This window comes from Phascolarctos cinereus, unplaced genomic scaffold (assembly GCF_003287225.1).
Source record: "Phascolarctos cinereus isolate Bilbo 61053 unplaced genomic scaffold, phaCin_HiC Scaffold_2;HRSCAF=192, whole genome shotgun sequence".
Classification (NCBI taxonomy): domain Eukaryota; kingdom Metazoa; phylum Chordata; class Mammalia; order Diprotodontia; family Phascolarctidae; genus Phascolarctos; species Phascolarctos cinereus.
Genome location: NW_027555625.1, coordinates 406,193,708 through 406,208,799, shown reverse-complemented (window position 1 = coordinate 406,208,799; position 15,092 = coordinate 406,193,708). Strand labels below are relative to the sequence as shown.

General features: G+C 36.1%; 1 protein-coding gene across 4 annotated transcripts in view; it reads right to left on the bottom strand.

Moving 5' to 3' along the window:
• Positions 1–15,092, bottom strand: part of RANBP17 (RAN binding protein 17) — a 324,967-nt gene that overhangs the window by 287,011 nt on the left and 22,864 nt on the right. For 2 of the 4 annotated variants that reach the window (XM_020992315.2, XM_078150547.1), the window contains exons 5-9: positions 12,684–12,749; positions 9,513–9,617; positions 6,801–6,966; positions 6,051–6,124; positions 2,706–2,825 (exon numbers count right to left, since the gene is read on the bottom strand). In XM_020992315.2, the coding sequence (XP_020847974.1) occupies positions 2,706–2,825; positions 6,051–6,124; positions 6,801–6,966; positions 9,513–9,617; positions 12,684–12,749 (531 nt within the window). The remainder of the gene's footprint in view (positions 1–2,705; positions 2,826–6,050; positions 6,125–6,800; positions 6,967–9,512; positions 9,618–12,683; positions 12,750–15,092) is intronic. The other 2 variants (XM_078150546.1, XM_078150545.1) reach the window with 2 other exon arrangements.

Sequence of the window (15,092 nt, the reverse complement as noted above, 5' to 3'; positions counted from 1 at the left end):
TTCCCAGAAAAAAGGAATGAGTTTAATATCAATTAGCAGCCCCTTCCCCTTCCCTACTCATCTATATTGCTCAGAATCTCCCCCACCAATAAACCCAGGCCCAAATTCCTCATCATCTCTAATTGCAGACTCTTGGCCAAATAATCTTCAAGCTTTAGGGGTATTATAAGTAGCTCTTCCCCATAAAAAAGTTAGAGACTTGTGCTTTAACCCATTCTCTACATTCAGTCAGTCAACAAACATTTATTGCAATAAGTGAGGCATGGTGCTAAACAATGGGAATACAAAGAAAGACATAAAACAGTCCCTTCGCTCAAGAAGCTCACATTTTAACAGGGTAGATGATATATAAATACCTAAGTATATACAAGGTGTATTCAGAATATGAAGATAATTTGAGGAGGAAGGAATTAACAGCTCAGAGGTGGGGTGGAAGGAAAAGACTAAGAGAAGCCTCCTGCGTAAGATGGAATTTGGGCTGAGTCCTGAAAAAAGGGAAACTAAGATGAAAAGATGAGGGGGCAAAGCATTTCAGGGCATGGGTGACAGTAGGTGCAAAGGCATGAAGATGTAGCATCATGTTCAAGGAACTGGTACAAGACTGGGAAGGAAGTTTTAAAGAGCTTTACGTGTTCAACAAAAGACTTTATATCTGATCCTGGAAGTAACAAGGAGCCACTGCAATGCACTGACCAGGGGTGTGTCACATGGTCAAACCCATGCTTTAGAAAAATCATCTTGGCCATAACTGGAGAATGGACTGGAGAGGAGAGAGACTTGAGACAGAGAGACCAATAAAGTGACCGCAGGAGAACAAGTGAGAGGTGATGTGGACCTGAATCAGGGATGTGGGTTGTATGAATGGAGAGAAAGACACACACAAAAGACTTTGTAGAAGTAGAAATGATTAGATCTGGCAATGGATTTGAAATGTGGGTATGTCGGGTCAGCGAGAGTTTAGAGTCAAGGATTATACACCAAGGTTGTGGCCTTGGGTGACTGGGAGGATGGTGATGCCCTCAACAATGACAGGGAAACTTGGAAGGGCAGAAAGTCTGGGAGTAAAGCTAAAGAGTTCTGGTCTGGACATGTTGAGTTCGAGATGTTTATATATCTGGTTCAAGATAACTTGGCAGTGGGGAAATGTGTGCCTGCAGCTCAGCACGGGAACACAATAGATAGATATTATATAATCCAAGATACATAGACCTGGGATTTATCTGCATAGAGTTGATACCCGAATACAGGGGAACTGATGAGTGAGTGAGCATAAAATGAAGAGAGAAGAGTAGAGCCTTAGAGGATACCCACAGTGAAAAGGCATGGCATGGCAAGGAAAATGTATATACACTTAACCCTCTCCACTCCTCTACTCCAACCTGTGTCTCTCTGCCTGCTTTAACATCCTGCCAAGATGAATTTCCTCCATGAAAACTTTTCAGACCACCCTCATTACCAGAGGCAGTCTATAAGAGTTGTCCAAAAAGAGTGAATTGTCAGGCACTGAAGATACTCAAGCTAGGAGTACTTTTCAGAGATGTTTCAAATTTGATGATATCTGAGGTCCTTTCCAATTCTAAGTCTCTATGATTCTACCTCACATGATTGTTGTAAGGATCAAAAGAAATAATTTAGGTAGATATACTTTGCAAACTATTAAGTGTCACAGGAAATTAGAGTGATATTAACAGTTATGTTGAGCACTGTAGGGAGAAACAAAGGAAGAAAGCCTATCTCTCCCTTCATGTATCTTATTCTATAATTACAGAGAGAAACAGAATAGGTTAGCACACATATATATGCATTTAAATATGCACAAATATGCACAAAGGTAAACCTATTTACCCTGAGCTGGTAGGGTGAGTGTCATATTTTCATTTTACAGATAAGCACCAAGGTTAAGGGAAGTTAAGAAACTTGACAAAGATTATGCAGTTGGGATATACAGGAGTCAAGAGGACAATACCACTTTCTTTACTCCAAGCCTGGTGATCTCAACATAAAGAGGCTATTCCTTCTGAAGCAATCTTTATTACCAGTTAATTTGAACTTATAATGATAATTGACAATTATATCCCACATTAAAGTTTGCAAAGCTCTTTACATACATAATCTTATTTGAGTCTCATAACAACCATACTATGCGTATTAATTCATTTTACAGATGAAAAACCTTATAAGGTTCAGTAGTTACGTGACTTTCCCATGATCACAAAGTTACTATACATCAGAGGCAAGATAAAACCCCAGGTTTTCTTAACTCTTAAGCCCAGTTTGCTTTATGTTAGGGCCTAAAAAACAATTTGCCCCTGTTTTTGTTAAAATTCATTTTTTGAAATAGCAATATGCTAGCACAACTCTGGGTTTCTGTTCTCTCTCCTTCACTGTCCTTTAGATTTCCTTTAACAGTGGATAAAGCCTAATAGCTGTAAATTTCTAGGGTCTCTTTAGATGCCAAGGGAGTACAGGGGCTTGGTGGGGATTTCTTCCTCTTGAGTTCTTCCTTGAAATTAGCAAGACCCTAGCCAAATCACACCTCTCAGTTCCTCAGGCAATTCTAAGTTGCATGTAAATCTCTAAGACTCTAAGGCAGGAAACAATTTTCTGGGTGTTCCTTACATCAATGTAGGTACATAGGTAGAGATGGGGGATTAAAAAAAAGCCTATGTAACAAGTTCTCAACAAACAATTTATTATATAAATACCTGAGGATTTTCTAGTATCCTTTTTACTCCTTTAATTAAGTTACTGAGATACTTGGCACGTTCTGGACTGCTAAATAAGGATCTCCTTGCAGAAGCAAACTGAACTAAACAAGAAAGTGCCTATAAAAGAAACAGAGTATCTTTAATCATTAAAACAACAACAACAACAACTATAACCACATATCATGATGTTTAAGTCCCCATTACATTATACAGAATGTTATTTCACTCTTATTATTGGTAACTATTATAACCAAAATATCATGAAATATAATTTGCAAGTCCTAATCAGAAACAAAAATTGTAAAGTCATACTTAAGACCAAAGGGAACAGAAAGGAAATCTTGATCAGTTTCTTAAAAAAAAACCACAACCCCCCCCAAAAAAACCAAGACATCTATATGAAATAATGTACAAACACACCCACCAAAAACTGACTTTTTTAGGCCAAAGGCCTGAAATATCGCTGAACTTCTTCCTCTCAGTACAGGTTTCTATTGTACAATTAGCTCTTCTGCTATAATTTCAAATCTCCTAAGGCCATTTTTGAAGTAATAGGTGAAGGAGTAAATTCAGGGTATCAAATCACAGAAAAAGTTAAAAAAAGAACATAATCAACATAGACAGTAATTAACATTGCAAATACCAGAAGTAAGTAAGGTTGAAATACAGAAATATTTACATCTGTAAATACCAGAAGTAAGTAAGTTTGAAAGGGTTTGGCCAAGTACTAGTTGTCATGAATTATTATATCTATTCACTCAATGGCCTGCTCTGGCTTTTCATGGGTTCTCTGAACTTTCACCTCATAGTTAAAACACTCAAGGAAAGAATACCTACCAAGTTCAGAGATGATGAGAGGTTTAATCATTCAAAATGAGCATTAAGATCTTATAAGACAGGTAGTTATGGTATTGTTCTAAACTTTCTATACACATGAGGCATATTAATGTTCACCTCCTGATTTTCAGTGCCTCGTATTTGATCTCTCATAAGCATCATAAAAAATGGATATACTATGCATTGAATAATTCTGATTATATTCCAACTATTCACCTTTTTGAAGTACTCATATAAGTACTCACTTAGAGGAAATAAATAATAATGCTTTATTTACTTTCAGGAAGAAATGATATGACATTTTTCCTAGAACACCAAAGAGTGAAACTAACTAAAGATAAAAAGAAGGCAGATAGGAAGCAAAACTAGAGACCTATTCTGGAAGAAGGACCATTTCCCACACACCAAAGGATTGTGCAACTACCTGTCTATTTGCAGATCTGTCCATCTCTTTTAATTGGTATTTCTAAGTATCATACTACAAGAAAATCAAAGTCCAAAAGTCTCATTTACTCATTTTAATTATTTATGAGAGTTTTAACTATGTATTTTAAAATCTCCATGTTAAGTTTCCACTGTGAAAAAATGAAGTTTCCATTAATTGTTATATTTGTTAAATATCTACAAGTTAATAATAGGTGATTGTACAAAAATTTTAAATATGGAGGATAGCTTCCCTGTTAGTAACTATCTCTTCCACATTCTTGATCCCCAATGAGTCAATTATCTCTATGTATAAGTTGGGGATTGGTTCTTGCCTTCCTAAGGTACAGTAAAGGGTTAGTACAGCAACACTATTTTCCTGCTGAGGGTCACATTGTTACCAGGCCATCTTGCCAGGAATCCCACTATCTTGCTGCCAGGTGTCTTTATCTAGGTTCTTGATCCCTGGCTCCTGACCGCCTGTACTTCAGAGATAGTTCTGGCTCTAACCTTTGTGACCCGGCTCTGAGGTATTCTTACTCCAAATTACTCCTAATCTCTGTAGCCCTGTCCTACTGGTTTAAAATGCTGTAATTAACCTTAAAGTATAAGGGTAAAATAAGTATGTTTGAACTGTTACAAATACATTTTAATTTGACATGTTTTTCATTTCACAATAGGAAATTTTGGTCCTAATATCACTAATTGAAGCATAAGATTTTACTTCAATAAATGATTAGTCTGGACAAAAAAAGTACAAACACATAGAACAATTCATCAAACTGTTGACTGTTGCAGTTTTCATCTCTAAGGTTCTTTAAAGTTTGGACATTTTGTTATCTTATTCTCAGAATGATAATTAAATACACAATGATCACATGCACAGTTTCAATCTTGAAATATTTTTCTCAATATACAAAGAAAAAACTATAATTTCTCTAACTGAATAAACATATACATATATGTTATATGCACATTTATAACATATATCTGAATATTCAGCTCTTTATGTACATGACAGCTTCTGTATATTGTTATTTGTCTAGCCCATGCGTTAAGCTCAAATCAACAAATGTCTATATTTTTCAGAGACCAATATACTCCCTATGAGACATTACCTAGTATGGGAACACCTTGATTACTCATTACATATAATCAAACAACAATATGAGAGAAAGTGGATGGGCTGAACAATTTTTTAAAAAAAATTTTATTAATTTACTTTGATTTATCAACAATCACTTCAATATGCTTTTGAGTTTAAAATTTTTCTCCCCCTTCCTCCCCACCACCCTCCCCAAGACGGCACACAATCTGATACAGGCTATACATTTTCATGCCTATTAAACATACTTTCACATTAGTGATGTTGTAAGTAAAAATCAAAACCAATACAAGGAACCATCAGAAAGAGGAAACAAAACTCAACAGAAGAGAAAAAAAATGATAGCGATTCAACTTCCATAGTTCTTTCTTTGGATGTGGATAGCATTTTAAATCATGAGGCCTCTGGGGATGTCTTAGATCCTTGTATTGCTGAGAAGGGTTAAGTTTATCAATATCAGTCATCACACAACATGGCTGTTATTGTGTATGACATTCTCTTGGTTCTGCTCACTTCACTCAGCATCAGACCATACAAGTCTTTTCAGGTTTTTCTGAAGTCATCCTGTTCATCATTTCTTATAGCACAATAGCATTCCATTACATTCATATACCACCAGAACAAATTTTTAAAAGCAGCACTTTCACTGGAAATAGTTAAATGATAAATTTAAACATGTCTCAGGAGATTAAGAGCTATTTGTCAGTAGGATACCTTAATAAAGGTGGAAAAAAACAAATATAAAGAGATAAAGAATACATTTTTTCAGGGCAGCTAGGTGGCGCAGTGGATATCGTGCTGGCCCTGAAGTCAGGAGCACCTGAGTTGAAATCTGGCCTCAGACACATAACACTAGCTGTGTGACTCTGGGCAAGTCACTTAACCCCAATTGCCTCACAAAAAAGAAAAAAGAGTACATTTTTTCGACAAATAGATATCATACTTTTAGATAAAATTAATAACTAAATTTTACTTACTAATTGAGATAGTAGAGGTGGAAGGGCGTGATATAAATCAAAGAAAAGGTCCAAAGTTTCTGACTCCAGGAAAACTGAAAAAAAAAAAATTCTTCTAACCCCACTACTTTCAATTCATAGATTGCTTGTCTTCCAAGGAGTTTAAACTACTGAATAAATATTACCATAAAAATAATTGTGGCACAGTGCTTGGCAAAAAGTAAGTGCTTAATAATTACTTTTCATTCATTCAATCGAAACCTAGCAAGGAGAAATATTTTTACAGGTAAAGACAATTTCTAGTTCATGGTCTGGGTGTTTGGGGGAAAATAGTTTTAAATGCAGAGATAAAAAATGAATTAGACAAAATAATTTTCCTTTAACAACAGGTTTTCTAGTTAATTTTACTGGGAAACTCTTCAGTATTTCTACAATATCAAATGCTAGGAGCTGAAGCACTGTCTATTTTCCAAAATAGTTGTGTTTTTTTGTTTTCTTTTTTTCGTTCCTTTGTTTTAAAATACCTAGGTCACACTGTGGTCAGGATTTCAAAAAATGATTTTAAAGTTTAGATAAGACAGTGCAGTAGTCAGGATCCTGTTATGTTATGTTCTGTTCAGATATTTATGTAGTAATATCTTAGCTGTATCGGGAAAAAGATCCACTCAATCCCTCTATGAATGTGCCAAGATAGAAATACAGTTAAAAGTGAGTTATCACTGTTTTTCATTTGAGCCCTTAATGTTCACCACCCCCACTGCTTTTTCTTACTTGTTCTCCAAGTTGTTGGAATCTGTACTGTGCAAAGATCATCTGCAGATTCATCTGCTGAACTGCCAATGAAGTCAAAATTAAGACAGTTGAGGACAAGTTTCAAGACCTGCATCACCAGATTTTGTTGAACTTCATCTTGAAGGTTTAAAGGTTTTGCCAACACCTAAAAAAATTTCAAAATTATTGAATATCCTACTTTAAACAGATGAATATTTTCTGTAAATTAATAGTTTCAAATCTTCAATTTAAAAATATTCTTTAATTCATATTAAATTAATGAATACAGTTTCTAAAGATTACACACTATTACATTTTTTTTTCTAAATGACAGCTTTCTAAGTTCAGCAGGTATAAAGGGGGAAAAAAACCACAGTGTTAAAAATCACTATTTGTCAACTTCGACTGTAATATCCTGGATTTTTACCCTTTTATTTTGGCTCTTTGGGAGTGACATCTTTCATGCTTGATCTCAAACTGAATTAACTTCAGTTCTGGAACACCAGAAACTAGCACCTTTTGAAGCTTATAAAAAAAGGTAGCTTTGGGACAAATAAAAGGAAGTACTACTTTTCACAGCAGGTTGCAAATTTATGGAACTCATTACCTTTAAGAGTGCCGGCTAAAAATATAAGTTCAAAAAGAGTTCAGTTAATTTCATGTATGATAGAATCATAAAAAGAAAGAATAAAGAAGCCCATTCTTCATGAGGTTCTCAGACACAGAATAGGCTCGGGGTCCTAATAGCTCACTGAGATAGTCAGATTGTCATCCCTGCCACTCCTGCCAATAGTGGTGCAGAATAGGTAGCAGAGTCTTTCCAGCTCATTTGTCTAATCTTCTAGATAGCATTCAGCTTAAGGCTAAGCAACTCTGGCACCTGGTAACACATGCTAATTCCACCTTGCACTTTCAGAAGAGATGTTCTTTCCTTCCCCACTATATCCTTGGCTAGGAAAGGATAGAATCAGATAACCATTCTCCCTCTTTCTTGGTAATCACCAAGTCTCTGGGCTCTGTTTGCACTTCAGAACTAGGATGAAATTAAATGGCCCTGACGCTTTATTGTTCCCCTTTTCCTTTCCCCTCTAGTAGGACGGTAAGTTCCTTGAAGAAAGACTCTTTAAATTTGGCCTTTGTGCCCTCAATATAACATACAGTGCCTTACACATGAACGTTAATTAATTCAATTTATCCTTTAAGGGAATCCAGGATAGCTTGAAGAGGAAAGGGGGAGGAGAAATGTTTAACCTTTGGAGGTAACTGGATAAAAACTATGCTCTGTCATCAAGCCACTGTTAGAGATAAGAGTATTAAGCTAGGGTATTAGTCTAGCTCTTTGTGACAGTTCTTATGTTATCATAGTACTGATACAAATTAAAAATCCTAAAAACAAATAAAACAAAAAAGTAACTTCTGAGCATGCTCAGCACAAGGCTTCTTCAAACATCTGCATATCATACAGGGCAACAGAATTCTGAATTATACATAATGTTGTTGCCTGTCCTTTGTTTTTGAAGAGGACCAATAACATCACAAGGTGATGTCTTGACTAGCTTGTGAACTGGATTTAAGGGAGACAGAGCTGCACTGAGTCATCATCCTTACTCTTCTCTTCCAGAGTCATCAAAGTCCACTGGCAGGACAAAAGTCAAGACGACTGGCGATGGCCCACATGCAGAGGATGACCTTGGTGTCTTTGATGTCTGACCAAGCTCTAAGCACTCCACAGCATCTGTTCTAGCCACCTTCTTGGTCACTGGCACAAACTGTTCTCATCTGCCCATTCCACTGGGCTAAGTCTTCACATACTTGGGGGAGACATACCCCTAACTCACCAACAGGTATGAGACCTGTCAGTTACCCTCAACCTGGTTTGGCTTGTCTTCTGAGACACCTTCACCAGGGTGGGGCTGCTGTGCCTGCTACAGCTTCTTGAAGTCACAGGTAAGAGTCAATAAGACAATATACTTCAGAGATTTTTCCATTTTATATCAGAAAACTTGAATGGACCCCACCTATTCTGGAAGCCAGGTAACACAGCAGATAGAGTGCTGGGCTGAAGTCAGGAAGACCTGGTTAAGCCCAGCCTCTGACATTTACTAGCTTTGTGACCCTCAGCAAGTCACTTCGCCTCAGTCTGCTTCACTTTCCTCACCTGCAAAATGGGGATAATAATAACACCGATTTCCTAGGATTGTTTTGAGAATAAAATGAGATACTATTTGTAAAGTACTTTGCAAATCTTACAATGCTATATAAATGCTAGCTATTAGTGTTATTATAACTATAATTATTATTAAATGTATCTTGGTTTGCTAGATAATTATTATGAGAGTCCCTGACACCATTTCACTACCTTTTAGCACTAATCCAAAAGATGACTAGGGAAATGCGAAAGCCAGTGAAACCTAACTCAAGTACCTAGTAATTGTCATAGCAAAAAAAAAGTTTCATGTAAGAGGCAATTGCAAATTAAATAAATTATTTATGGATTTGATTTTATCTCTGTTCCTAGTGCCACAGCCTATAGATAAGATGCAAAATATCCATCTAGAAATCTTAGGGAAAAAGGAATGTCATCATGCTAACACAAAGGTGTTCTGTCAGCTGCAAAGGTTAGAAATGCAAAATTAGACTTTATGTGGGAATTGCAAATATCCAAAATGCACCAACTACATAGTTTCTGAAGAAAATTGTGAAATATCTTACTTCTTTTAGGAGTGAGCACGCCAGTACTAAAATGTCCTTGAGAGATGTGTCCCTGAATGAGGTAGCTATTTTTCGGTGTTTTGCTGAAGGTCTAGAATAATCAACCTAAAGGGACCAATACAAACAAAATTATTTAAAGAAACAAAAAAACAAAAATATGAATCCCTAGTTATAAAAATAATAATTTCAAAATTAAATACAGAGGCTGGCAAGTTCAAATTATCTAGCAACAACCTGATGTTTATGAAAAAAAAAAGTATGGTATAGAATACAAGAAAATAAACAAGAAAAAATAAACTATGAGTCATGATCTCTATTGTACAACTTCTGAAATGTCACACTGGGGACATCTCACTGTGTCTAAGTCTATTCTTTGCAAAACCCTCCTCTAACAACTAGATAGGAATCAATTTACCCATTCATTCATTCATTCCTTCTGCCATTTAAAAAAAAGGAACCCACAAACTTCTGATGTTGTCTGAAATAAAGTACAAGAGAATTCTTTGTAGTAAGAAATACTTCTCAACTAATAGATTCAAGTTATTATTGGCATATTAATAAATACTGTGGTCAAGATTACAAAATTTCAACAAGTCATTTTCATTGCCTGTAAGTGTCCTAAAACATTCTTCAAGCTGAAGAATATGAATTCAGCAAAGCTATTAAGCAAAAAAGCTAGAAATGAAAGTTCACCAAAGGAAGGGAAGTTTCCAGCACATGCTTATGTTACCTTGGCATTAACTCTGCTCTAAAGGAAATATTACTTCTGCCTCAAGCAGGGAAAAAAGAAAAGATGTGTTCGCAGAAAATCTATGGCGGGTTTGTCCTAAGACATGAAAGATAAGCTTTTTTAATTGCAGAAGATACACTTCTACAATTAAAAAAAAATCCTCTGCAGTTAGCTTGGAAAAAAACAATGTCTAAGTGAATAATCCAAAGTGGTATGACATATTTAAAACAACCAACATACTTCCATTGTCTTAAGGACAAAATAAGCATTGTGGGTGTGATTATAAAAGAAATCTATACAAAGTGGAGAAGAAAAATGAAAATCTGAGCAATTTCTTAGGTATATTTGTAGTCTTATAAGGACTTACAAGGAAGAAACAGTGGTTCTGAATTTAGAAATTTGAAACTGGGGCATAAACAAGATTGAATGTTGTTAATGCACTAGACTGGGAGTCAAAAAGCCCAAACAGCAGTCCTGGTTCTACTGGGAAATCCTCATACCATTTCTTGGACCAATTCATCTTTTCATCTGTAAAAGGAGGGGGTTAGACATAATAATAATAATATCAACCCATATGCTACCATGCATTGTATTAAACACTTAAAAAATATTATCTCATTTGATCCTCACAATAACCCTTTGAAGCAGGTGCTATTATTACCCCCCTTTTTCAGCAGAGGAAACTGAGGCAAACAGGTTATATGACTTGCCTATGGTCACACAGTTAGTAAGTATCTGAAGACAAATTCTGCCTCTGAAGCTCTATCCACTGAGCCACCTAGCTGCTCAGTAATTACAAGAGGTCTTCTAAGTTTTTTTCAGGTTTTACAATATAGAGTGACAGACCTAGCTCAATGAATGCTAGTTGATAACAATGAGGTTCCAAATTTGGTATGAGCAGAAAATGCCTCAGAGGTCAAATTACTGATCTGCAATGCTGATTCATGTGCTGTACTTAATGCATCCCTTTTTGAAGGAAGATGGCTTATTCATGGAAACCACTTTTATTAACAACTCATTTCCTATAAATTGCTTTATTTGGAGAGTAAAATACATAGTATAATATGGGAAAAGACTGCTTGCGTAGTGATAGTTCCACAGAAACCTGAACACCCAATCTGCAATTTCTACCACTATGAGAGGAAACGTGATGGAAGGAACATTACATATACAGCCAGAAAACCGATGTTCAAGCTTCTTCTCTACTACTCTCTGAGCCCAGGTGAATCAGTTACCTTCACTGGACCTATTTCCTCAACTGTAAAATGGGAAGTTTTGCAGAGAGTGCCTTGAAATGAACTGATAAATTACAGAAGTATCATCATCATCATCAACAACAACAACAACAACAATAACACGGTCACTAAACTCTGTTTCCTGTCTTCTGTTTTAAGGAACTATCTGATCTTGCTGTGTAAGATAAAGGTATAGGAAACAAACAAGAAGGCTGGTCTTTTAAAACACTCAGAAAAACTGTGGCAGCTGTGTGGCCCTGGGCAAGAGGGCTAGACAAGCATCAACTATCTGAGGGTCAATTTCACCAACTAGAAAACAAGGTCATCTTCAGGATAAAACTCATTATTTGTTTTAAAACCAGAATGACCACTACCAATTTTAGCAAATCTTTTTACAAATGTGGAATAATTTTCTAATGTCTAGGTCAATCTAAGTAAAAAATATAGCAAAGTAACTTGGATGCAGTTCTAGGCAAACAGGCTGTGTACTTCACCACAAAGAGACTTCTGGACCACAGAAATGGCCCCAGGCAACATTCTCTTTAGGAGACCAATCATTTCTGTGTCACATTGCTACATTCCCTTTTGTTACAAGACTATTTTCTATGAAACCCGACTCTTGCTTTTGTTTTTGGTATAACCAATGCAACAGCAGAAGTGAGCAGGAGCAGGTGACAGTATGCTCAGCTGCTGGGCGAAGCGCTGCATCTGAAAATCCCCACTGCAGGGTGGACAACCCTGCCCGTACATGGCACAATTCCAAGTGGCCTGTGCTTTGATCAACCCTGCTGGGTGAGCATTGTTGAAAATCAATTCACCAAAACCTTTTTTCCTTTTATTTGTAAAAGAATAAGCAACATGGTGGTTTGCTTCTCTTGAGCATTTAATTTTCTTCTTATGGCTACTGTATTATTATATACAAAGAAGATAAAAGGATGCCCATGGGGCACTGACCATGTCTAATTCTATGTTCTGGATGGTACCACATAGTGCTGTTGGTGTTTTCAATAATATTGAAACAGTTCCAATCTCTAATTGCATCACTCATTAAATAAACAAAGAATCTGATGTGAATACTCTGTAGTTTTCTGTTCACTTAACATATCCTGACAAAGAGGGATGGAAAACATTAGCTACAAATAAAGTCAACAAAGGAATATAACTATGAGAATAACCTTACAGTTCCCTTAAAAGGAAAAAGCTTACCAGGTTCATTTCTTGAGTCAGTTCAGAAAGGATTATCACCCCTATTACATAATGGTCCACAGTACCCTTGAAAGGAAATAAATTACAGGTAGAGATGAAAAGCTGATTCACAAATGTGAAAACCAAGTAATGTTAACAAATGAAAGTTATACTTGGCACTCCACCTAGAAATACAGGTTTATGATCACAATATAGGAAATTCACTCTTATGGATTTCACCAGAACCAGCACCAGATAATTAAGATCCATTCTGCCCTGAGTTCTAGTTCTGTCTCCACCAGAATATGGCTGAAGGGGACTTTGTTTCCCTGAACCTAAGGTAATATTAGCTCTTTACAGCTTTCATAGTTTATGATTCTATTCTGACAGCATGTGGATTTGTAAGGGAAAAGCTGTCATAAACAAAGGCATAATGATAATCTATATATATTTAGTGCGCTCTTGGACCCATACCAAACTAAACTTTAAATCAGAACTAAGTTTAACGTTTTACACAGGACTGTGAATAACAAAAAAAAAATTCCCTTTAGCTATGTAAATGTGTTTGGAGGCTACTAAGATAGCTGTGTCCAATAAATAATTAATAAATAGTTTGGTAAATGAATTTAAGTTCCTGGATCTAATTCTGAACATGATCACTTAAGCCTCTTCAGTACTATTAGCTCATGTACATTTATTTATAAGATACCTATAATCAAGGCATCTAAATTTCCATATACACTAGGGTAACTACATAGCTATCAAAAATATAGAGTTAACTGCTTCCATAACATGTTTAATTTAATCAGCTTTCAATTTAACCATGACAATTTCCTCCAAATCAAAATTTTTTAAAAAACACACATCATTAACACGAGCTACCCACTGCAAATTCACACTAAAAGCATGTATATAATAAATGTAAAATTCAATTATAGCAAAAGCATAAAAATCACTGCTAATGCTGATAATACACTTTTCAGCAAATTGATAGGCTTTACTATAGTCATTCTGCATTGACAATATAAATTACCTTTGGGCAAAAGAAATAATGCATAGTACTGGGACTTTTGTAGCTTAAACTAAACCTCAAATAATTCATGACATATGAAAGCAGATAACACCTACTATAGGCAGCCAAAGAGTAAAGCACAATTTTAACTGAATCTAATTGTCTAATTGATATTTCCCAGGACAGTGCTATTGTCATTCACTGAGAAGGTGGGAGCTTAATGACACTTTGGTGATAATGCTGACAGGATGGAACTACTGGCTGAAGAGAAGGCCCTTGAGGGAGTTCTCCTGGCTGTCATAACTATTGAGCGCTATCAGGGTGCAAGCACCAGAGACTCCTCAAGTTGAAAGAGTTGCTGTTCAGAAAAGTGGTGATTGGCAAGTCAGTCAATGTGTACGCCTCTCAGCTGCTGAAAAGTGAACTGGACAAATAGGCCTTAGTTTCCTTGTGTGTAAAATCAGGGAGTGGATAAGATGATCTAGAGAGCCTTCCAGCTCTGAATCTACATTTCTCTGAAACGTTAGCAAGTGGCAACACATTTTTTACATTCTCTTTGAAAGGGGGAAATACCTTTGGTTTTTAAAGGAGAATGACTCCATTGCTTGCTTTTGTACATCTGCGAACAGCCTTCTGGAACTTTTTGTAATTTTAGATAAACAATGTCAATGAGAACCTATTTAGTTAGTCAAGCTATAAATGTCAAAGCTCATCCTTCTCTAATAAAATTGTAATTCTGTCTTTGTGTCATAACATTCACCTTGCTAAATAACCAAAAAAGGGCTAGAATTCCTAAGATCCTAGGGTTAGGGAGCTGGAAGGAAACTCAGAGATCATGTGGTCTAATTATATTTTTAAAATGAGTAAACCTGGGCCTCAAAAAGTATCTGATCAATTGCTCACGGTCAGAGGTTTGACAGAAAAAGAATTTGGGGGGGGGGCTAGGCAGTGGGATTAAGTGACTTGTCCAGGGTCACACAGCTAGTAAATATCAAGTGTTTGGTCTGAGGCTGGATTTGAACTCAGGTCCTCCTGAATCCAGGGCCAGTGCTATCCACTGTGCCACCTAGCTGCCCCCAGAAAAAGAATTTTTAAAAAATTTTCTTGAACTTAAACACACACAAAAACCAAACTAACAAAAAAATAAACATTTCCACATACATAGCACTACATGAAAAGAGAATCCAATATAAAACCATGAATTTCTATTTCACAGTTTACTTTTTTTGAAAATGGTGTAATAAACACTACACATCATTTACAAAGCTACCCTGCTGTTCTGTGCTTCTTTCTAAGTTTTCTTTTGTTCTCTGTTGTGCACTTTTAATTTTTTTCTCCCTTCCTCCTTACCTCGCCCTAGAGAAGGCTATCATTAGACACAAATACATATCTATCTATATCTATCTATCTATCTATCT